The following is a 24,538-nucleotide window of genomic DNA, read 5'->3' on the forward strand; positions in this document are numbered from 1 at the left end:
GCCAGGCCAGTGCTTTCCCAAATATGTCCCCAGGCCCTGGAATTGGTCGTGTTCTCGGCCTCTGACTCGTTTGCCTTTGGGGCCAGGCCTCAGTTTCTGCCCTGGTTACACTTTGGTCTGTGGACATTGACCTGAGGGGGGCTGGCCTTGGTGGGGGACCTTCCAAGCAGGAAAGGGGTGCGCAGAGGCTCCGCTCTGCCACTGAGAGCAGCCTCCCCCCTCTCATGGGACCCTGCCTGTGAAACAGGGCTGGTAATTCCATGACACGCTGCTCTGATGGACAAACGAGAACATGCATCGCTTTTGCAACCAAATCTAGAAAGCATTCGAGGGATAATAGCCAGCCCTGGTTAAGCAATTGCTAGGCACCAGTGCTTTTTAGACCTGGAGGGAATAAAACAAAGGTTGGCATGATTGTATCAATTAACCCTCCCAACGCCCCCCCCCCCCCTTGGAAATGGGACTATTATTCTCGTTCCCATTTCATCGATGAGGTTATCGAGGGTTAGGCAGGCAAAGTGATGTGCCCCGGTGGCTCAGCCACGTCTTAGCTCTGTGCTTATGTGCCGTGGGAAGGAATCCGACTTTGGGGTTGAATGGGGCAGGCAGGCAGCTTGCCCAGGAGTCCTCTCCCCGCTGGCCCATGCCTAGTCCAGGGTCTAGGACTGCATCAAGGAGAGGGAACGTTCCACTTGGATCAGCTCGTATCAAGAAAGAGAGTGCCTGGGGGAGAGGAATGTTCCACACGGGGTTGGAAAGTCCAGGCGCGTTCTCTGACCCCTCTACCCAGCCCATTCACGTCAGGGCTGTGTGAGCGCCTGACCGGGAAGGAGAGGCCCCTGGCCCAGGAGGCACCATGAAATGCCAGGGAAACTGGCGTCACGGGCAATGGCTGGCCCTGTCCCCTATCCCTCGGAGGGCCTTGGTCCTCTGCTCCTGTTTTCTCATGCAAAGGGATGGGGCTGGAAGAGGGCTTCTGGGCTCTCTCCATGACTAGGATGCTGCATGCATGCATGCATTCATTCATTCATTCATTTATTTTGCTTTTAAGGGCCACACCCACAGCACATGGAAGTTCCCAGGCTAGGCGTCAAATTGGAGCTATAGCTCCCTGCCTACACCACAGCCACAGCAACACCGGATCTGAGCCTCTTCTGTGAACTACACCACAGCTCATGGCAACGCCGGATTCCCAACCCACTGAGTGAGGCCAGGGATCAAACCCGAGTCCTCATGAATACTAGTTGGATTCGTTTCCGCTGAGCCACGACGGGAACTCCAGGATGCTGCTTTTAATTCAGACCAGGTTCCTCATCTGTCTCATCAGATTCCCTGTCACTTGGTTCATGCCCCTGTGTGAGGTACTGGTGAACCAGGGATAACAGCAGATATGGAACCTGGCAGGGACACAACCACACTCAGACAATGGCAACCCAGTGTGACCACTGCCTGGCAGAGGGAGACCCAGGCAATGTGGGAACCCGGAGGAGGCTCTGACCTCGGTCTGGGGAACCAATCAGCTGCCTGCCTAATCTTGAAACTCCCAGGGGTCTGGCATTTGGAAACAGGGAAGAGGCCCCAGAAGGCTTTGGAGGCTTAACTCTAGCTGTTGTGACACCCCAGAGCACAGGAGAGACCCACTTCCCTGACAGGCTGGAGACCACCTGCTGGCGGGCAGGCTTCCAGGGCGCAGAAGGAACCAAGCTTGATGAAAGAACCAACGCCATTGACCAGATGTGTGACCATCTGCCACCTGGTGGCAGCAGGAAATATTGCACTCTTGAATAACTGCCTTGTTTACCGAAGCCTGGATTTGAAGCCAATTCTGTCTAAATCCAATGATTACACTTTTCACTCCATCCTGTAAAGTCACTGGAGGGACTAATCCCCTTAATGACAACCATAAGGCAGGGCCAAAGTCCCTGCCATGCCCACCTCTGAGGTCTGCAGAGAATCCACTAAGGGGAGGAGAAGGAGCGGTCCAAGGAGGATGGGGGTTGGGCAGTACCATCCTCACGGGCTGCAACCTGTTAAAACTGGTGTTTGGCCACAGGAGAGGACAGGGCCCTTAGGGGGTCGCAGAGACCCAGGGCTCCCGTCCCTCCCGGTACCCTTCCCCAGCAGTGTGCAGCCTGGGCTCCAGGAGAACCAGCTGACGTTAGGTGCCCTGTGTCCCCGCAGGAACACTGGATCTCCCCACAGAACGCCACGCACATCAAGCCCATGCACCCCACGTCAGTCCACGGCGTGGAGGACATGATCCGCTTGGGGGACCTCAACGAGGCTGGCATCCTGCGCAACCTGCTCATCCGATACCGAGACCACCTCATCTACGTGAGTGCCGCCCCGCCCACCCAAGCCCCGCCCACCACTGGCCCGTCCACTCCCACGCCTGCCCCTGCACCGCCCGGGGCCCAGCCTGGGCGGCTGGCCACTGAGGAGCAGGTACTCAGCCCCTGTCCGCAGCTCCTCATCCTCTCTTTGGGGCTAGATCTTGTGTGGTCTGTGGTTGTGGAAGAGGGTGGTTTTTTTGCACAAGTTCTGGTGAAACCACTGGGAGACCAGATCAGGGCAAGAATGAATGGCTCAGTGCTTTGCCCAGGGATGGGGGAACCGCTGCCCTCCCGGGGTCTGCTGGGGGTCGGATCCTCCAGGTCAAGAGGACAAAAAATTTTTGGAGTTCCCGTCGTGGCTCAGTGGCTAACGAATCCGACTAGGAACCATGAGATTGCAGGGTCGATCCCTGGCCTCACTCAGTGGGTTAAGGATCCCGTGTGGCCATGAGTTATGGTGTGGGACTGAGCCGATCCCAAGAGGTGAGCTCAGAGACCGTCAGAACAACAAGGACCCACCGAGATCATTTGGTCTAGAGATCTTCATACTTTTTGGCCTCAGGAATCTTTTATGCTCTTAAAAATTTTTGAGGGCCTCAAAGAATTTTTGTCACGTGGGTTATAACTATTGATATTTATCATATTAGAAATTAAAACTGAGTAAAAGTTATTCATTAAAAATAACTGCAAAAATCCATTACGGGATAATATAATAGGACTTTATAAAAAATACATTTGCCCACATAAAAAGCTTTGTAATGGGGGTTCCCTGGTGGAGAAGTGGGTTAAGGACTGGCATTGTCACTGCTGTGGCTCAGGTCCCTGCTGTGGTGCAGATTCAATCCCTGGCCTAGGAAGTTCTGTATGCCATGGGTGCAGCCAAAAACCAACCAATCAACCCAGTAAGAAGAGTGGCATTGTTTTACAGTTTTTTCAAATATCTTTATCATCTGGCTTAATCAGAGATAACCTGATTCTCATATCTGTTTCACCTCTAAACTGATGTTGTTTTGTTTGAACTATATGAAGAAAATCTGGCCACACAGGTATGAAGTGGAAAAGACAAGACCTTATAGATTCCCTGAAAAGGAGCCGGGGATCGTTAGGGGTCTTTGGACCACATCCTGAGAATGGCTGATCTAGCCCCATAGTCCCATTTTATGGACAGAGAAACTGAGGCTCCATAAGACTTAGCCAGGCCCAGAGCTGTGCAATGGGGTCCCTTCGTCCTTCTGACCCAAGCAGCTCAGAGGTGAAGGAAGCCAGGGATATACAACCATGAGAGAGTAGGAGGGAGCCCCCTGAGGCAGGTCCCCAGGCCAGGCGGCTCAAGGGGTGTGTGTGAAGTGACAAGTGCCTGAGAGAATGCAGATCCGCATACGGGGTCTGTAGGATTGAGGCCTTTCTCCCAGCTTGGGAGAGCGGTGAGGACCTGGAGGTGGGTGAGCTTGCCAGGTGGCATTTGGGAAGGGGCACTGCATGAAGAGAAGGCCTGAGGCAGGGCCATGCCAGGTAAGCGAGTGGCACAGTGTCTCTAAGGTTGTCAGGGCCATGGCGAGGAGACAGGGCTGGGAGAGTCTAGGAGCCTGAGTGGTGTCCCCTGAGGAGGCAAGCTGCTCTCGGGGCCAGGGGTGCACTCCTTCAGAAGCCTAGGAATTGTGGTGCCTTCAGGGAGGGACCCCGGCCAGCCTCGCCATTCTGTGTCCTTCTGGGGCTTTGGGCTCCCAACGAGAGGCTGTGCTTGGGCTCTTGACATATGTCAACTGCGTAGGCACAGCACGCAGCTTTCTCATGGGGCCCCTTTGCCCTGGCAAAGCCCCTCTCACTCCTCTCCGACCCAGCGGGCAGGGCACGATGGCTCTTCGGACGTGAGCATCACCCAGACAGGGAGGTGGGGCTGGACCTTGAGCCCAGGCCAGAGGTACTCCACGGAAACCCCCGATGTCTGCACCCAAACTCTCGGCGGCTGCCTCCTTGCTCCCCTTCCGGACAGCCGAGGGTCACGGGCCGGGGGGTGGGGGGAGGTCCCTGGTCTCTCCGTGGCCATTCACGCCGCCCAGGTGGAGTCTGACACGTGGGTCTGGAGATGAGCGGAGGGCTGCCCACCTGCCTGCCCTGCGTGGCCAACAGCAGAGCTGAGGTCCCGACCCAATCTCCCATCGGGGGCAGCTTTCCAGGGAGGAGCTGGTGGTTGTCTCCACCAGCGACCATGTCTAAGACTTAACTCAGAGGCTTGTGGTTGATGATTTTGTGTGCAGTTCAGTGATTTGGCTGGAAAACTGGTCCCTCGCACGTGAGGGAATCAGTTTGTGGACTGAATCAAGGACAAAAGAGCAAAACAGGATGGAAAAGGAAGCGCAGAGGAAAAAGCTTCCGAGAGTCCAGGATCAGGGAATCTTGTTTGCGAAGTTTTGAGGGTGGACTGATGAGCTGGCAGCCGGCAGAGACGTCAGCCTGGACCTTATGGCCTTACCTAGGCCGACTCGAGGATGGAAGGAAAGAATTCCAGAGCTGTGTAGGTTCTCTAGAAAACCCTGGGCCCTGCAGCATTTGCCTCATTAGCAGTTTTACTAGGGAGTTCCTCTCGTGGCTCAGTGGTTAACGAACCTGACTAGCATCCATGAGGATGTGGGTTCGATCCCTGGCTTCGCTCAGTGGATTAAGGATCCGGCATTGCCGTGAGCTGTGGTGTAGGTTGCAGATGCAGCTTGGATCCTGCGTTGCTGTGGCTCTGGCATAGACCAGCAGCTGCAGCTCCGATTAGACCCCTAGTCGGGAAACCTGCATATGCTGCAGGTGCGGCCCTAAAAAGACAAAAGACAAAAAAAGAAAAAAAGTTTCACTAGTAATCCTTCTGATTGATTTTGGGGTGAGGGAGAGGAGATGGGGTGGGGTGGGGGGATGCAGATGAAGCTCAGGTGAGGCATCTAAGCCGCCCTTCTTGTTCAGGGGCTCGTGGTCAGGACGCCACACCATGGCACCTGCAGGTCTAAGCTTCTGGGTGGCTGTTGGTGTGGGGAGCTGTGCTCCAGAACTGCGGGGTTTGAGATGGTTTCCTTGATTTGCTGACTCTGAATCTGTGACTGGGTGGATGAGGTAGGACTAGAGCAAGTCTCTGGAGAAGTAGCTGGGCCATCGTCCCACCCAGAAACTGTACCTGTCTCTAACCATGGCACCCCCTGCTCACTTTGTGGCTTGGGTTACCCTGGGCACAGCCCCACGCACCCAGGATTTCCTCTGATGACCACGGCCACTCACGGCCTTGGGCCCAGAGGACGCTCTGTCCCCGACTGTCTGCCTGGGGCTTGTCTGCTCTGGCTGGTCTGACCCCAGGAGCCTGAGAGACAGCACCCCAGGGCTGTCAGTCAGCTCTGGCACCCTATGTGGGGCAGAGCCTTCAGAGGACACCTAGAAACCTCTCATTGGGTGGTCCCAGAGGCCAGGGGCCATCCCTGGGTCTTGCAAGGAACAGGTGGCAGAACGGATGCTGGATAGGAGCTGGAGACCTGGTCTGGGAGTGGGGGGGCCCTGAACCCAGGTCTTGGCAGGCGGCCTTTGGAGAATCCTTAGCCATTTCTGGCCTCAGCCAGCCCTTTGGGACAATGGGGCAGGCACCTCTGTGACACTCAGAAGGCAAATGTGTCCAGAATGTGTGTCTTGGTCGCCGTAGCCTGCTAAGGGAGAGGACCCAGGGCTAGCAGGCCTGGAGGCTTCCTGGAGGAGGTGGAATCCCACCACATCTCTTGGGATGTCTCTGGCCCAAGAGAAGCCCCTTGATCTCCACCTGGGGACTTGGGGGCCGCTAAGGACCTGTGTGCTATGGCCTCGGCTTGCGAATAATCCTTATCTCTTCCCTGCCTCAGCACATGGCCCCAGCGGGCAGGTTTTATTGCTGGAGACTTGATCAAGAGTCCTGGGCCGGCTAGTTGGACATTAACTCTCTGCTGACCATGAAGCCTTGGAGAGAGAGGGCCAGAGGCGGGGAGGGAGTAGCGCCCAGCGCCTGGGGGACAGATGGGCTCTGAGGCCCAGCGGGAGGCAGGACGGGCCTGAGTCGCATTATCAGCCGTGGCCCAGCCCCTCGCGTCTTTCACGCCCCCCACGGCCAGCTCCGCAGTGTCATAGGTGAATTCCTAGCATTTGGGGGAGCCCAGGCGGGAAGGAGAGAACTGGGGCTCTGGTGCAGGGTCCCTCCACCATCCCCACTCCCTGCTTATCTGCTGTGTGGCCTTGGCAAGTCCTGCCCCTTCTCGGAGGCTCAGGTCTCCCCTCTGTGAAGGGGCGTCATGACTGCGCCTCATGGTGGCCTTCTGAGCGGTGCGGGCAGTGATGGCCCAGAAGCTGCAACGTCCTGCTCTGGACACGGATCTTCCTGGCAGCTGTTGTGTCCTTGTCCTTCAGCTGTGGAGGCTGGAGCCAGTCCTGAAGGAAGAGGCCTTGTTTTCATTATTTAGTTTGAAATGGGTACGTGTGCTACAGATTTGAAAGTATTCCTTCCGCCACAGAGGGAACTGCTGCTACTAATTTTGTATTTATCCTTTAACAGAAAGACTGTGTATGTATCATATGTGATATTAAATTATATGTATACACACATATATATAATGAAATTTCTTTTTCTACACAACGGTAGCATTGCTCCCCCTACTGTGCTGTGCTTTCTCCACCAGCCACAGGTCTGGGCATCCTTCCTGTTGGCGTGGGCAGGGCTGCCGCGTGCTGCTGACAAGCCTGTCCCCTCAGTCCCCTTCTGTGCTGTTTCCTGTGGGCAGCAGTTAATTTCTTCTCCATCCCTGAATTTAATCACTCTCTCATTTGCTCATCAAACATTCGCTGCGTGTGCCCTCCGTGCTGGGCCCTGGCAGTGCTGGGCCCCAGGCAGAGATTGACGAGCGAGGCTGGAGGGCCGAGGCCTTGAACTAGGATTCTGAGAGTCAGGTGGCCAATCGAAGGGGCCTGGGCAGGCTGTGACGGGTCCCGCAGGAGGCTGCCTGGCTTCCTGTATCTCTGTTTGGATCCTAAAGACGAGCGGGCATTAGCTGGGTGAGGGGGCAGGGGGTGGAGTGTGGTGCTTTTAACTGCAGGTTGCACATGGTGGGAGCCTCTGGCTGCGGGATGTGGCTGGCAAGTGCCAGGGCTCGGGGTCTTGTGGGCACAGAAAGGATATGGGCTTTGTCCTGAGCCCTGGGGAGCCTCCTGAGGGTTTTCAGCAGGAGGATGACACACTCAGATTTTCAAAGAGCTGACCCTGGTACTGAGTGGCGGGCAGAATGCAGCAGGCAGGGTGGAAGCCAGAAGCTGGGTGAGGAGGTGCCTGGCCAGGGAGGTGGCAGTACCCATGGAGAGAAGGGGGTGGTTATAAAGGAGGGAGGTGGAGGACCGTGGTGACGCTGCCGGTGGAGCTGGGTGGCAGAGGAGGAGCAGGGCTCGGGGGAGAGAGGGCTCCGGTCTGGACAGGCCTGTGCGGATGTCCAGGAAGCAGGGCCCGCAGGGGCCTAGGGCTCAGAAGGCTTCTCGTGGTGTCTCAGTGCATCCTTTGCTCTCTCTGGCGCCGCCCCTGCCCTGTGCTTGGTCGCCAAGCCTGTCCTCAGGGCCACCTCTGTCTGGCTCTGACTCCCCCGTTGACCGGTTCATTGGGTCTGAAATAGTGTCTCGGCCTCCAGCCTCTGTAGCTGCTCTTCATCCTCCCTCGCTGCCAGGGTGACCTTTGTCCTGCGGACCTCCCAAATGTCATGCCCTTTCCCGCCTCCGTGCTTGATTTCCACTGACTCACCCTCTGTCCCCCTCCGCCGCCCCCCCAGCACACACACCCCTGTCTGGAGCCACGGTCCAGACAGGGGTGTGTGTGCTGTGCCTGATGTGAGCTCCCATGGTCCAGGCTCCCCCTCCCTGGCACCCAGTGTGTGGCTGTCATCCTCCCCACGTGCCTCATGAAGGGTTCCCGGATGAGTGCCCGGAGCCAGCCTCAGGCCGCGTGGTGGTCACAGGCCAGGTGAATGAGTGTCAGGAAGTATTCAGGAAAAGGCAGGTGGTACTTGTGGACCTCTGTGCTGTACCAGGCACCTGTCAAGCTTGTGCTCTTTGGTTTTTTTTTTTTTTTGGCTTTTTTCTAGGGCCGCACTCGTGGCATATGGAGGTTCCCAGGTTAGGGGTCTAATTGGAGCTCCAGCTGCCAGCCTACACCCGAGCCACAGCAACACGGGATCCAAGCCGCATCTGCGACTTACACCACAGCTCACGGCATCGCCAGATCCTTAATCCACTGAGCAAAGCCAGGGATCGAACCCGCAACCTCATGGTTCCCAGACAGATTCATTAACCACTGAGCCATGACGGGAACTCCTTTTTTTTTTTTAGGGCTGCACCTGCAGCATATGGAAGTTCCCACCCAGGCTATGGGTTGAACCAGAGCTGCAGCCACTGTCCTACACCATAGCCACAGCAACTCCAGATCCAAGCCGTGTCTATAACCTACACCACAGCTCATGGCAACACTGGATCCTTAACCCACTGAGCAAGGCCAGGGATCAGACCTGTGTCCTTGTGGATGCTAGCTGGATTCATTACCCCTGAGTCACAACGGGAACTCCGGCCCTTTGGTCTTTATAACAGCCCTGGGAGGGGGCTGTTAACCACCCCCCTTCCACAGATGGGCAAACTGAGGCTTAGAGAAGCAAAGCACTCTGCCAAAGGAGCGTTCCTTGTGGCTGCCTCTCTCTGGGGATGAGAGAGTCTAGCTGGTTCCCACTGCTTGGCAGGGCTGAGCTGTAAGGGACAGTGGCCGAGGCCTCCTGGGGTTAGAGGTTGACAGGTTCTGCTCTGAGAGGTTAGCCTGGGCTAGGCTGGGCTGTGTGGGGTGTTGCTGGTGGAGAAGGCCCTTACCTCGCCGTCCCACTGACAGTCCCTCTTCACTTTCCGACCTCAGACCAGCTGTGGCAGGCAGGTGAGTGCAGCACAGCGCCAGCTCTGGCTCCTGGGACATGGCACCTGCTTGGCCTGGCGGCTCCCTCCAGCCTCCTTCCCCACCCCCCCCCCGCCCCCCCCATCCCTCCCAGCCTGGGCTCTGGTGCATAGTCAGTGGGTCAGCGTGGTGAGGCTCAGCTGCTTCTGGCGTGGGCTGCTTGGAGGAAGAGCCTGGGTGAGAGAGGACAGCCCTCCGGGGCCCTGAAGGGCGGTGACAGGCAGGACCGAAGCCTGGGCCTGGGGCGCTCAGCCCAGGGCAGCTTTGCGTGGCCGCACCTGGCTCCGGTGGGCACTTGCCTGGCATGTGGTGCTGGCAGCAGCGCTTTCTCTGCATGGCCAGCTTGGGTTGAGGCTGCTGGGACGTGGCTGGGGCCCTGGTGTCGTGCACTGGGCTCTGGTGGGGAGGTGATGGGTGGGGCTGTCACTCCCCTGCAAAGTCATAGTTTTTTTTCAGCCCCCTCCAGGCCCAGCAGTTCCAGGCTGGGCCTGACCTTTTCCACATGAGGTGGGGAGGGGTGGGATGGGGGAAGGAGTCACCCCGAGGGCCTCGCTATGTCCTGGTGGTAGGAGGGCCAGGCCTTGTTGTCCCCTGTGTGGCCAGGGCCCAGGCCCATGGCAGGAAATTTTGCACACAGGTGCACTAGCAGGAGCCCAAGGAGAGAAGGCCCCTAGACGGCTCTCTGATGTGTGTCTGGCCCCTGTACCCGCTTGCACAGGACGCTGGAGGTGTGCTGTCCCCCAGGGCACAGGGGCAGTGCTGCAGAGAGGGGCCCAGCCAGCCCCTCCCTCTCTTTATGGCTTCGTTCCACTCCGCCTTCACCAACCCAGCCTCACTCTGAAAAGATCCAGTTTGTGAATTTCACTTCACAAATTTGGGACGCAGGGTTTGGAGACTATGGTGGGCGCCAGCATTTGAGGATTATCTACTGTGTGCTATGAATTTTAAACTCCACCATTGTTGATGTTCATTGGCAGTTATATTATGCTCATTTTACAGATAAAGATGAGGAAGTCGAGGCTTGGAGATCCTTCCCTCCTCTCTCCCCACTTCCTCCCTTTCACCTAATGTCACCGACCCACTCTGAGCCCAACTCAATGCTAGTCTGAAGGCTCCACTCCCACCTCCTAGGGAGGGTGGATTCTGACTCCAAGATCCACCTGACTGCAGACCAGTGCTCTCCCTTCCATAAGGAGAGAGCTTTCTGGAGTCAGAGCCTCCCACACGGGAGGGGTGAGCTCCCTGTTCCTTGTTGCCCACAGACCTACACGGGCTCCATCCTGGTGGCTGTGAACCCCTACCAGCTGCTCTCTATCTACTCGCCAGAGCACATCCGCCAGTACACCAACAAGAAAATCGGGGAGATGCCCCCCCACATTTTTGCCATTGCCGACAATTGCTACTTCAACATGAAGCGTAACAGCCGTGACCAGTGCTGCATCATCAGGTGGGCAGCCCAGCACCAGCATGGAGCCAGGCTCAGCCCTTAAAGCTCCAGCTCTGTGCTCCTGCTAGTGCCTCATAATATAGAGAATCACCTCCAGGACTTATATCTCTATTAATGCCACCAAAGCTCATGTTAGCGTTTGAGGCCAATCTTGTGTACTACTGGCTCCCATTAAGCCAGGGTCAGTTGCAACCTCAGGCTCCTCTTTTCTCTTGAGTAGAGGGTAAAAGGACAAAGCACTGATCAAGGCCCTAGTATGTGCCATGCTCTATGCAGTGTGGATATGGGGGGGGGGGTGTCCGAATGAAGGGGAAGGGAAGTAACCTTTGGCTGTGGCGGAGCCCTGAGCTACTTTTATCTTCCCCAGCCATGGGAGGTCCTTAGCGTCATCCCATTTTACAGATGGGGAGCTGGTTGGGGGGGTGGGGTGGTAATTTAGGACTGTAACAGGTCTTGCCTCTGCCTGGGTCTCCTCTGCAGTGGGGAGTCTGGGGCAGGGAAGACAGAGAGCACGAAGCTGATCCTGCAGTTCCTGGCGGCCATCAGTGGGCAGCACTCGTGGATCGAGCAGCAGGTGCTAGAAGCCACGCCCATCCTGGAAGGTAGGGTCCGAGCTCTCGGGGCCAGGCTGGGTGGCTGGGGTTGGGTGGTGGGGGAGGGCCTTGACCGTGACCCACTGCCCACCCCGTAGCATTTGGGAATGCCAAGACCATTCGCAACGACAACTCCAGCCGCTTCGGGAAGTACATCGATATCCACTTCAACAAGCGGGGTGCCATCGAAGGGGCCAGGATTGAGCAGTACCTGCTGGAGAAGTCACGCGTCTGTCGCCAGGTGGGCCCAAGCTGGGGTGGGGGGTGGGGGGCAGAGCAGCACCTGTGCGAGACCCCTTGCCTGAGGGCGCTGTGGGGTGCATACTCTGCATAGCCTCGGCTGTCCCTGTGCTGCTGCCCGCATGCCTCTGTGCCTGAAACCCCACCGGGAAGCCCACCCATGGGGACTTTTTCATGGACCCAGCCCCAGCTCCTGACGCCTCGTGCCCACGTTTCAGGCCCCCGATGAAAGGAATTACCACGTGTTCTACTGCATGCTGGAGGGCATGAGTGAGGAGCAGAAGAAGAAGCTGGGCCTGGGCCAAGCCACGGACTACAACTACTTGGCCATGGTGAGGCCCAGGTGGGGCACCCAGGGAGGGGACACCCGCCCCAGCTCCAGGCCTGCTGGGTGGGAAATTTGGGGGCTTTTCTCCCATCCTCTGCTGGCCCTGGCCCACCATAGGGCCTGTCTCCACTTGGGCACACCCCTTGCACACACATCTAGGTGGATTTTCACAACAGACACATCTCTCTCTCTCTCTTTTTTCTTGTCTCTGCATCTGCAGCATATGGAGGTTCCCAGGTGAGGGGTTGAATTGGAGCTGCAGCTGCCGGCCAAAGCCACAGCCACACCAGATCCAAGCCACATCTGTGACCTACACCACAGCTCATGGGAACTCCAGATCCTTAACCCGCTGAGCACGATCAGGGATTGAACCCGTGTCCTCATGGATACTATTGGGGTACTTAACCTGCTGAGCCACAGTGGGAACTCTGACACACACGTTCTAAACGTGGACATTCTGGACCCAGGGACACATAGACACACACACACACACGCCCACGTGTTCACGGGCCTTCCTGCCCCCGTGTGCTGCTCTCCTTTGGTCTTTGAGGACGTGGAGACCGGGACCTCTGCCAGGCCCCCAGGACTGTAGGGTGCAGGCTGCAGTGGCTTCAGCCTTGGGGGCTCTCTGGTTGCAAGGCTCTGGTGCCACCTTCTTGCTGCCCTCTGGCCGCCAAGGAAAAATGGGCTCAGGGCCATTGCTGCCACCCAGCACCAGCGCCAGGGGCCCTCTGGCCTGGCGGCGTGGGTACCAGCTTCCCTAGCCCCAGGGGGCGTCTATTGCTGATTGTCTGGACCTGAGCTGGGGCAGCCACGTGGACATGGTGTGGGCTACGGCACCTGAAGTTTGCAGGCAGCAAAAGTGTGTGTGTGTGTTGTAAGTGTGACAGGCCTTCCTGGACACCTCCTCTAACTGGCTGGCACACTTGGATATACACACACACACACACACACACACAGGGGTCTCACAGGCACACACGATGGGGCAGACCCCAGTTGGTGGCTCACCTGTCTGCAGCGGCCCCTCCTCCATCCCAGGCTGCACCTGATGAGGGTTCATGTTCCTGAGGGTGGGTGTCTGTGGGGGGAGAGGGGCACGGTGAGGGCTTGGTGCTGTGACTGCCAGGCAGGGTGGCAGGGGCAGGCCCGGCATCAGTGACCGGCTCTTCTTACTCATGGGACAGAGGGGCGTCCAGGCTCCCCAGATGTGGGCCATGTCTTCTTGAGAAGACCAGCTGGAGCTTTCTAGACTTTCTGGAGGAGTCATAGTTGAGGTCTGTGTCCAGAGCCCCAGGCTGGCCTGGCTGGGCAGAGAGGGCTCTCCGGCCCAGGCCTTGCTTCTCCGTGGGGCGCTGTGGCCTCCCTGACACCCTCTGGCACCCCGTCTCCCACCCCTTCCCACCAGGGTAACTGCATAACCTGTGAGGGCCGCGAGGACAGCCAGGAGTACGCCAACATCCGCTCGGCCATGAAGGTGCTCATGTTCACGGACACGGAGAACTGGGAGATCTCGAAGCTCCTGGCTGCCATCCTGCACCTGGGCAACCTGCAGTATAAGGGTGAGTGGCACAACGGCCGTCTTCAGGAGAGAAGGCGGGCTAGGCACGGCATCACCTTCACGCATCTGACACGCCCTGGGCACCAACAGTCAGACTGGGAGATGGTCGTCTGAGGCCGGCCCTGAGTCCCCTCTGCTCCTGGCCCTGATGCCCAGCATGGGCCCTGGACAGAGGAGGCGCTCTGGGGACATCTGTGAGCGCAGTGAGCGAGGGAATGATCCCAGCTCTAGGGAGCTCATAGTCGAGTGAGTCTTGAAAGACTGAGAGGCAGAGAAAGGGAGCGCCAGGCAGAAGGAAGAGCTTGTGCAAAGGTCCTGAGGCCTGAGCGCGTTTGGGGAAGGGCAGATGGTATCAGGCACCGGGCTAGGCCAGTTCACCATGTCTGTCTCAGAAGCCCCTGATTGCTCTGGGAGCTGGCGTGGGGTTCGAGGGAGAGGGTGTGACTGCCAGTGTCTGCTGCTTGGATGTCAGACAGGGAACCAGGTGCTGGGCACGTGTGCCTCCTACCTTCGAGGTGCCCATAGCTCAGGATGAGACCATCCATCAAACAGATGTTAACCCAGAAAAGCATTTAATCATGGCGCTGAGGACCTCTGTGGACAGGGAGTCCCCTTGAAAGTGGGAGTGGGCACCTCCTAGACGGTCCCCTTGGCCCCATGCCCACCCTCCCCGGCCTGACCCTGCGCCCTGGTGCTGCTGATAGATCGCACGTTTGAAAACCTGGATGCCTGCGAGGTTCTCTTCTCCACATCCCTGGCCACAGCCGCCTCCCTGCTCGAGGTCAGTGGGAGCCTTCTCTCCCCACGCTGCTTTTCTTTCCAAGGGACAGTTTTGACTTCAAGGAGCTGGGGCCCTCTGCTTGGAGCATTCTAGAAGTTCAGCACGGAGAACCAGATGTATGCAGGACCCTGGGCATGGGTCCCAGAGGAGGGGTGGACTCTGGAGTCTGGGAGTCTTACTGCCTGTCCCAGGCCAGCTGCCCCTGGGGACAGGGTAGAGGGTTGGGGGGCCCTGAGCGGGTCGGGTCAGTCGGCTTTTAGTAATATTTCCTAGGTTCTGCCCTAAGCTGGAAAACCGAGGTAAGTAAAGCCAGAGTCAGAGCCAGCCCGGGAGGGACAGGTGACATGCTGGGGGGAGGGGCGGGGGCTGTGGAGGGCAGAGCAGTTCCTTTCAGGTGCTTTGGGGATGGGGGGCTTGGGGGGGTATGTGTGGAAGGGTGGAGGGAACCGTCTGAGTAAGACCTGGTGGGAAGGCGTGAGGGGTTCTGGTGCGGTGCAGGGAGGGGCGGGCTGGCAGGTGGCTGGTTGAGCGCCTGGATGTCGCCCTGCCAGGTGAACCCCCCGGACCTGATGAACTGCCTGACCAGCCGCACCCTCATCACCCGCGGGGAGACAGTGTCCACCCCGCTCAGCAGGGAGCAGGCGCTGGACGTGCGAGACGCCTTCGTCAAGGTGGAGTGGATGCCAGCTCCCCCCACCCCTCCCCCGGGGGGCTGGGTTGTGGCTGGGCAGGAGTTGAGGAGTCCACAGACCTGGAAGGACACCTGGGCTTTGACCCCGGTCTGCCCTTGGGTCCAGACACCAGCCCCTAGCTCTCTCTGGGGCCTGGGCAAGAGTCCTCCTTCCCCAGGTCCACGTGTCCCACGAGGGGCTGGGGGTTGTGCTCTTCAGGAGCCCCGACAGCCCCGAGGAATCCCCGCTCCAGGCCCGCTTTACGCTCCAGCCCTTGGCCTCCCGCTGAATCATATTCTTGGGTCACTCAGTTTGCTGTGCTGTTCCCAGCCCAGGGAATACCCTCTCTGGTCTCTCCAAAGAAGACCTCAAAGAGGGGCTGGGTCTGGTGGGGAGGCCTTCCAATCCTGCTAGTTTGTCATCCATTGAGCCCTGGCCCTGGGCTGGGCTCTGGGGCACTCGAGACAGTCAGAGCTGAGGGGGCAGACAGAGATGGTTGGAGAGGTGGGAGACCAAACTGCGGGTCAGGGATGGTTTCTTGGTGGAGCTGATAACAGAGCTTTGAAAAATAAGCAGAGGAGTTCTTGTTGTGGCTCAGTGGTTAATGAATCCGATTAGGAACCGTGAGGTTGCGGGTTCGATTCCTGGCCTCGCTCAGTGGGTGGTGTAGGCCGGTGGCAACAGCTCCGATTAGACCTGGGAATCTCCATATGCCGCGGGTTTGGCCCTGAAAAGACAAAAGACAAAAAAAAAAAAAAAAAAAGCAGGGATTGTTCAGGCAGGGAGGGTGTCCAGGCAGAGGGAATAGCTGGAGTAAAGGATTGGGGGGTTCACACTGCACGGCAGGGGCCCAGGGGCCTGGCTGGCCTCCCTGGGAAGCTGTGGCTGTGCCTGTGGCTGACCGGGCGCCTCTGGCCTCAGGGCATCTATGGGCGGCTCTTTGTGTGGATCGTGGACAAGATCAATGCCGCGATTTACAAGCCCCCCTCCCAGGAAGTGAAGAACCCTCGCCGGTCCATTGGCCTCCTGGACATCTTTGGGTTCGAGAACTTTGCTGTGAACAGGTACCATGGGGGCGGGGGCTCTGCCCTGTGGGACTTTTACTCTACAATGCGGACGTGTCACATCTCTCCCTTTAAACGACATTTAGCCAGTTCCAGGCACACACTGCCAGGCTGTAGGAAAAGTTGACTCCGGATGTCCCGGGGGCCCCTTTCTGCTGCTTCTCCATCCGCTCTAATCCGGGGTCAGCTGAGGCCAGCGGGATGGCACGTGGTGGGGGGGGGCTCTTACACTGTCGCAGACACTGCAGTCCCCACTGCCCTTGCAGTGTCTGAGCTGCAAGGTTCCTTAAAGCGGGGCTTGAGATGGGGGTCTTGGCCACTCTTGGGGTCCCACCCCTCTTGGGGGTCATGTGACGGGCTGTTGAATGGAGCAGGCCCAGGTAGATGCTGGGGCTGGAGGCAGCTGTCGGACTCCTGGCAACTGGGAAGTCCCTTCAACTCTTGTGAGGTTCAGATATCCCAAAGACCCCCCCCTCCAAAGTATCTGTCACCTGGGAGAGCTCTGAGCTGGTGGCTCAGCGATGTCAGCCTCCAGGCCCCACTGGCCAGAACGTGTGAACCCCCTTCCCACCTCTGCTGACGCTTTGGCTCTGTCTCTGTGGCCCGCCTCCCCAGGCCTTGGCTCTCCCCCTCTGCTGGGGTGCGTGGCGCCCACGGGCCTGGCCTCTCCCAGGGCCTGGTCATGCGGGGGTAAAGGGCTCCAGCCTTAACTCTCCTTCTGACGTCCCGAGTGACCTTGGATTAGTGCTGTGCCCTTGCTGGGCCTCAGTGTCCTCCTCGGTATGTGGACAGGGTGGGACTTGCCGAGCCACCCTTCCTCAGAGGTTGGAGAGTCCGCAGAGGGACCTAGGTGCCTGGGGTACACGGCGGGCCAAGGTGGGGCTGGCCCTGAGCTGGGGGGCGGGGCCCGAACACGCCCGCACCCCTCAACCCTGTCTGTCCCCTGTGCTCCGCGCCCCACCCTGCAGCTTCGAGCAGCTCTGCATCAACTTTGCCAACGAGCACCTGCAGCAGTTCTTCGTGCGGCATGTGTTCAAGCTGGAGCAGGAGGAGTACGACCTGGAGAGCATCGACTGGCTGCACATCGAGTTCACGGACAACCAGGACGCCCTGGACATGATCGCCAACAAGCCCATGAACATCATCTCTCTCATCGACGAGGAGAGCAAATTCCCCAAGGTGCGCCCACGGCAGGGCGGGCCGGACCGGTCCCCTCCGCGCTCAGAGCCTCGTCTCTCCTCATCCGTGAAGTGGGACTCATGACACGTGCCTCTCAGGGTCGCTCTGGGGCCAGTTCAGAACATGTGTTCATTTGATATTTGGGAATTGCCTACAGTCCATGCGTCCTGGACCAAACGATGAAGAGCCCGGCAGGCAGCTGGCACAGCATAGGTGCTCCAGACATGGCATTTGTCGTGGAGTTGGGGAGGGGCCATTCTCATGATTTTAATCTTGGGAAATAGATTTTCTCTCTCCTTTTCTTTTCTTTCTCTTTCTTTTGTTTTTGTTTTCTTTCTTCCTTTCTTTCTTTCTTTCTTCCTTCCTTTCTTTCTCTTCTTAGTGCCACACCCACGGCATATGGAAATTCCCAGGCTAGGGCTCAGATCAGAGCTGTAGCTGCTGGCCTACACCCCAGCTCACGGCAATGCTGGATCCTTAACCCACTGAGCGGGGCCAGGGATCAGACCCACATCCTCACGGATACTAGTTGGGTTCATTTCCATTGAGCCACAGCAGGAACTCGGGAAGTGGATTTTCTAACCTGGAATGTACCGGTTGTGAAACTCCAATCCACCCCCATCTCAGATGGGGAAACGGAGGCCCAGAGAGCTTGTGCCTGGGGTAGCAGGGAAGGGAGGGCAGCTGTTGGGAAAGACAGAAGAGGGGGTGCGGAGACATGGGGCAGGAAAGGCAATAGGGTCTGGTGGAGACTGGGGCGGGGGGAGGGGGCGGGCCTGACAGCGGCTCCTCGGTTCCCGCAGGGCACAGACACCACCATGCTGCACAAGCTGAACTCGCAGCACCGGCTCAACTCGAACTACATTCCGCCCAAGAACAACCACGAGACCCAGTTCGGGATCAACCACTTTGCAGGCGTTGTCTACTACGAGAGCCAAGGTACAGACGGGCCCTCTGGGGCTGGCTGTCTCTCTTTGCCTGTGTCCCCTCCCCTCCCTTCCTTCTCCTTCCCGGGCCCAGGACAGAGACACCTGGGTCCTGAAATGCAAAGAGGAAAGGATGTTAGGAAGCATTGGGCCCAGTGCTCTTTTTTGTTTTGAGATTTTTAAAAATTGTGGTAGAACATATACAATATATTTTCAATATATTACAATCTAATTTTATATGTAGAAATATATGATATACAATATTATATAATATATAATAATATATCATGTATCATATAACATATGATATATATTTCAATATACATAGAAATATTTAATATATGTATAATGTATATACTGTATTAAACATATAATATATAATACATATATTTTTAAATACATATAAATATTTCAATATATATACAATATATTCGCCAGCTTAGCAATTTTTTAAGTCTACAATTCAGTGGCATTAAGTGCAGTCACGATATCGTACAACCATCACCACCCTCCAGAGCCTGTTCATCACGCCACTCAGAAGCTCTGTACCCACTAAACGATAACTCTCCATCCTCCCCTCACCACCCCGAGCCCCTGATAACTTGTATTCCACTTTCCGTCTCTTTGTATTTGACTGTTCCAAGTACCTCATGTAAGTGGAAACATGCAAATATGTGTCCTTCCGTGTCTGGCTTTTTTCACTCATCATAATGTCTTCAGGGTTCATCCGTGCTGTAGCACGTGTCAGAATTTCTTTCCTTTCGTGGCTGAATAATACTCCAGTATACGTATATGAACCACACTTCAGCCATTCACCCATCGATGGACTTTTGGTTTGTTTCCACATTTTGGCTATGGTGGATAATGCTGGATAGTGAGCAGGGTGTACAGGGATCTTTTTTTTTTTTTTTTTTTTTCTTTTTAGGGCAGCATTCGCAGTGTATGGAACTTCCCAGGCTAGGGGTCGAATCAGAGCTGCAGCTGCTGGCCTACACCAGAGCCACAGCAATCCCAGCAATGCCAGATCTGAGCCGTTTCTTTGACCTAGACCACAGCTCATGGCAATTCCAGATCCTTAACCCACTGAGCGAGGCCAGGGATGGAATCCGCATCCTCATGGATACTGGTTGGGTTTGTAACCAGCTGAGCCGCAGCAGGAACTCCCAAGGGATCTTTTTGAGTCCCTGATTTCAATTCTTTGGGTGGGCTTAATATTCTTTTGCACATATGGGGAAACTAAGACTCAGAAGGGGTAGTCAACTATCGTTAGATCACACAGAGTCCTGGATGCAAAGCCAGGCCTAGAACCGGCCCAGTTACCCACCAAGACTCTGAGTGATAGGACCAAGGGTGAGCTTGAAAGGAGATGTATCTTCTTTCTCCAGGGAGATGCAAGTGGGCTTGTTTTAAAGCTAGAAGTAAGAAAGACAGAACAGTCAAGACTCCCCGCCTGGGCTTTCTTACAGGGTCTGTCCAAGACGGTCCTTGCCAACCTTGCTCCTCCCACTCCAGAGCAAAGGGTTGGCCTTGAATGAGCATCAGCTGTGGGAGGCATCACCCCCTGACCCTGCCCTTCAGCCCCAAAGAGTCCCAGCCACAGCTGAGGCCAATGACATTCCAAACAAGCAAAGAGCCTCCAGTTTCACGCTCCCTTGTTGGTTGGTCTACAAAGCAGAGAGTGAGCCGTGCCGCAGCGATGGATTCTGAAGGCTGCTCAGCCCTCCTTAAACTATCGGGTGTGACACAGGCAGACGTAATGAATCTGAGGATATCAAGCAGAAAATGATCCCTAGAATAGTGTGTTATCCTTTTCCTCTGGTGCTGATGCCATGCACATTTATTAAATATATTGCTTAAAAGGTGTTCAGGCAGAACCTGGAGCGAAGTCTGAAAAAATAATAAACATATGTCTTAAAAAATAACATTAATCCTCAATATTAAGTTTTTCTCAGGATGTGCAGAATTAGAAACTCCAAGCACTGGGTGACAAGAACATCTTGGTTTGTCCAATAACATCTTGAATATCTATATCTAATATGTCTATCTAATCTGTCTGTCTGTCTATCTAATCAGCTGTGAGAGCCTACCCTTCTGTTAGAAAGACAGAGCCAACGTTAAGTTTGAAGGACTGTCGGACAAACAAATGGGTCTGTTGGGAGTCAGAGGGGATTGTATTTTTCTGTTCAAGTCAACCAGCCTTTATGTACCAGGCATCACGCTCTTGCTGAGGATACAAGAATGAAAACTGAGCTCTACTCGGAGCAATAAAACTATAAAATGTTCTAAGATCTGGAGGACCCAGAAAGGTCAGCCACTTTTATGGAGTTGAAACGGAGAGGGAAACGGCTTGAAGGTCACCGATTCAGTTTAAGGTCATCGATTCAGTTCTGAACTACTTTAAATAATTCTCCCGGCATTTTCTCTTCACAGAGCACGGTTCCCCCCCATTTAAAAAAATTCTTTCCATTGCGGTTTGTCACAGGATAGTGAATATAGTTCCCTGGGCTGTACAGTAGGACCTTGTTTTTTTTTGCATTCTACATGTAGTAGTTTGCACCTGCTAATCCCAAACTCCCCCCCCCCTCCATTCCCCCCCCAACCCCAGCAACCACCCATCTGGTCTCTATGCACAGAGTACCATTTAATTCAGCATTTTATTTACGACATGGGTGGTGGCAGGTGGTCCAAAAAGAAGAGATTATGGCCACATCACGCTCATTCAACAGATAGAGACGCTGAGGCCTAGAAGGGGACCTCTCTCAGGGTCCCCCAGTGAGTCTGTCATGGAGCTTTCCCGAGGGCCCTGCAATTCCACCCCGACTTTAGAGCCCTGCCTTCCACTGCCGAGTGCCTCCTGCAGCTCACCTGTCCCCAGAGGCTTGGTGGGCAGCCCCACACTCGTCTTTGTGCCAACTACCGGCAGCCTGACCTCTGGAAGAAAGGGTGCTGCTTCTCCGCAGGGTTCCTTCTCCTGAGGCACCCCCAGTCTTTGAGCATCCCGTCTTCCGCCTCAAGGTAGCAAGCATCCCCTTTAACCAGTTCCTAAGTCCTCAGTCCCAGTGCATGGCAGCTTTTGGAGTCTGGGTGGTGCCGGGGCTCCTGGGCGCCCCTCTTAACTCTGCCCGTGGTCTGCTGTGTGGTGTTAGACAATCTGCTTAGCTTCTCTGAACATTGGTTTCTTCACCTTGTGGGATGGGGAGATAATCCCCCACCTGTCCTGCAGATACGGGGGAGCTGTGTGCATTACAGCTGTGAAGGCGCTCCCCAAACACCAGGTATTGTAAATTCATTCCTTTACTCTTAACTGGTACCAGATGAACGTGTATTCTCTCCCAGGGGACACACTAACTTTTGACACCTTTGTTATCCACCCAAGTCACTGGGCTCTTTCACCAGTAGAAATTGTTAAGAGACCAGACGAGGAATTTAGGCAAGGCTTTACCGGGACTCAGGCTGCGGCACGAGGGAGAGAGAACGAGAAACAGGTGCCCCTGCTCGCTCCTGGAGGAAGGCAGGCTGGTTCCTTAAATGAGGCGGTGGCCACCTCTGGGTCGGGCTGGAGGGCTGGCTTGGGTGGTCCGCCCTGCTGGGCTATGTGCAGGGCTCCGGGGCAGTGCCCGGCTTTCGGCTGTTGGTTTGTGCTCTTTTTGTATCTTACTGTTCATAATTGCCCCGGCTTCACAGTCGTGCAGTTATTCTTGGTGCCCTTTTGGTTTCTTTGTATTTTGTTGCTCAGGGAGCTGTTGGCCCAGGTGCAAGCGTTCTGGGAGAGGGTCTTAGGTCCCAGCCCACCTCACCTGCATTCAAAAGGCTGAAGCTGGGGAGCTCCTGTGGTGGCGCAGCAGAAATGAATCCAACTAGTATCCATGAGGATGTGGGTTTGATCCCTGGCCTTGTTCAGTGGGCCGGGGATCCTGTGTTGCCATGAGCTGTGGTGTAGGTCGCAGACGTGCCTTGGATCCTGTGTGGCTGTGGCATAGGCTGGTGGCTGTAGCTCTGATTCAACCCCTAGCTTGGGAACCTCCATATGCCACAGGTGTGGCCTTTAAAAGAAAAGACTAAAGCTGGCATTTCAGGCTGGGAAGGTTCAGACCCAAAGGTGGCCCCACTCCCTCGTGGGCCCTAAGACCCCCTGCCCATTTCTTTGCCCAGGCCTGGAAGGGGGTGCTGTGAGGTTGGCTCTGCCCCTCACATCCTTTGTGACCTTGGGCAAGCTGCTGTCTTCTCTAGGCCTCAGTGTCCCCCATTGGAAGCTGGATGTGGTTGAACTGGGTGAATGTGGAGGGGCTTCCCGGGGCCAGGTGCTGCGGTTTGGGAGAAGGGCGGAGTCTAGCTGGGGACGGCTGCCTGAGCTGAGGAGGTGTGACTGCTCTCTGCTGCTGCCCAGGCTTCCTGGAGAAGAACCGGGACACCCTGCACGGCGACATCATCCAGCTGGTCCACTCCTCCAGGAACAAGTTCATCAAGCAGATCTTCCAGGCTGATGTCGCCATGGTAATGTCCGGGGGTGGTTGTCACTGGGCGGGAAGGGCCCCCAGAAGCCAGGTCCGCGTCTAAGAGCCTCCTGGTCCAGTAGCTTCAGCTGAGCTCCTCTGGCTGCAGAGCAAGGGTGGGGCTTTGCTGTGGTTCCAGAAGGGTCCTGGGGGGGGTCTCCAGGATCCTCCCATGTGGTCCTCTTACACTAGAGGGTGCGGAGGGGGTGCAAAGCCCAGGGAAGGGTCACCTGAGAGGTCACAGAGCAGAGCCTGATGGATCAGGACTCGGTTTACCATGGGGGTCCCCTCCCTGAGCCCAGCCTCCAGCAGCTAACAGGGAGCACGGGTGAAGGGGGCACACCCAGCCTTGAGGGCATGGATGGATGTGGCTGTTTGGAGGAATGGGCACCAGAGCCGTATTTGTGCCAGCCCTGGACCCCCATCGGGGGTGTGTGTGTGAGAATTTCCCACCCTTGACATTGCCTTTGTCCCTAGAGTGTAGGCTGGTGGACTTGTCTCCTGCAGGACTGTAAGCCCGTTTATTTCATATCTTCCTCCTGTCCCCTGGCTTCCTGGAGGGGGCATGGAGGGGCCCATGGGGAGGGCAGAGCCGCTGCCCCTCGGTGCCTGTCCAGGTGCCTGTGTTGCCCCCAGCCCCCCAAAAGCCCAGACTGCTGCCCTGAGGTTCGTCCTCTTTCCCTGGTGGATTTTGCCCCCCGTTTTCTGACCCACCACGTTCTCCTTGCCCCCCACCCCATCCCGCCACGCATGTGTGCTTCCTGTTGTAGTTTCTCTGTGGTTATTCGTCGGGCACTGTCCGCCAGCCAGCAGCTTCTGCGAAGGTAACGACCCCCGCCTGGCGCTGGAGGATGGCAGGAGAGGCCTCAGCCGCTCTTGGGGCTGGGCTGTGTCCTTGGTCCCGTGGCACTGAGGCTTGGGAAAAGGGCTCTTGCTTTTTGTTTTATTGTTTGTTTCTTTTTTGGAGTGTGGTTTTTGGTGGTGTTGTTTGTGGAGTGGTTTGTGGCGTGGTTTGATTTTTGTTTTTGGGGTTGTGTGGACTGCAGGCATCTCAGTTTCATAGGGGAGGAAACTGAGTCTTAGGAAAAGAGGGGAGACGTGCCCGGTGTCCCCTGCGAACCAGGGCCAGGGCTGGGACTGGAACCTTTGTCTCCCAAGGCCTCTGCCCCATCGAGTCTCTTGGAGGAAGGCCTGCTACTTCTCCCGGGCCCTTCTCAGGGTTTCTCCACTCGTGACTGGGTCAGATCCTCTGATAACCTTGTGGAGCAGGAGGTGCAGGTGGTATTTTCGGCATTTTGCAGGTGGTGGGGGGGGCCGAAGCGCAGAGATGGAGAGTGGTTTCGTCCAAGTCACAGCATCTGGGCCCCCCCCCGCCCCAGACCCCCTTAGGCCCTGAAACAGCATCCCCGGTGTGTCCAGGTCGCGGCTCCCACAGCGCTTTGGTCCCCAGGGGCCCTGGGTACTCTGAGCGGCAGCGTGACTCTGTCTTCCCCTCGCCTCCCCTTTCTCAGCCTCCCTTTCCTCTCTGCCTGATACTGAATCTGCCCACGTTTGGTCTTCGGGCTGAGTCCCTCTTCCTTCCTGTGCGCCTGGTGTCCCCCCCGCTGTCAGGTGCCTCATAGAACTGCAGGTGCACAGTTCATAAAGCCACAGGAGCAGGGCGTGCACCTGGAAGGAGGCCTCTGTCCTCTGCCCATGGGTTGGTCCCAGACCAGCACTGGGGCCCAGGCGCCTGGAGCTCCAACCCCAGCAGTCCCTGCCCTGAAGCCCACACAGTGCAGGTCGCAGGGTTGGTGAGACAGGAGTGGCTCAGGGCTGTCCCCCACTCTCCTGTTCTCCCGTAGACCTCAGCCCAACCCCTGCCAGGCCCCCTCACCCCTCCTGGCATTGGGCAGTGCCGGAAGACCTCTGAACCCATCGTCCCCTCCTTTCCCAAGCCCCTGGAAGCGTGTGGGGACTCTGTG

General features: G+C 56.6%; 1 protein-coding gene across 1 annotated transcript in view; it reads left to right on the plus strand.

Annotated features, from left to right (window-relative positions):
- MYO7A (myosin VIIA) overlaps positions 1 to 24,538 on the plus strand; it is an 88,080-nt gene that overhangs the window by 20,071 nt on the left and 43,471 nt on the right. Inside the window, 12 exon segments of the mRNA XM_047752753.1 lie at positions 2,182 to 2,334; positions 10,557 to 10,741; positions 11,222 to 11,343; positions 11,433 to 11,575; positions 11,793 to 11,906; positions 13,308 to 13,461; positions 14,165 to 14,241; positions 14,793 to 14,912; positions 15,834 to 15,976; positions 16,945 to 17,155; positions 17,959 to 18,094; positions 22,469 to 22,575. Of these exon segments, the coding sequence (XP_047608709.1) occupies positions 2,182 to 2,334; positions 10,557 to 10,741; positions 11,222 to 11,343; positions 11,433 to 11,575; positions 11,793 to 11,906; positions 13,308 to 13,461; positions 14,165 to 14,241; positions 14,793 to 14,912; positions 15,834 to 15,976; positions 16,945 to 17,155; positions 17,959 to 18,094; positions 22,469 to 22,575 (1,665 nt within the window).

Source organism: Phacochoerus africanus, chromosome 11, assembly GCF_016906955.1.
Source record: "Phacochoerus africanus isolate WHEZ1 chromosome 11, ROS_Pafr_v1, whole genome shotgun sequence".
Lineage (NCBI taxonomy): Eukaryota > Metazoa > Chordata > Mammalia > Artiodactyla > Suidae > Phacochoerus > Phacochoerus africanus.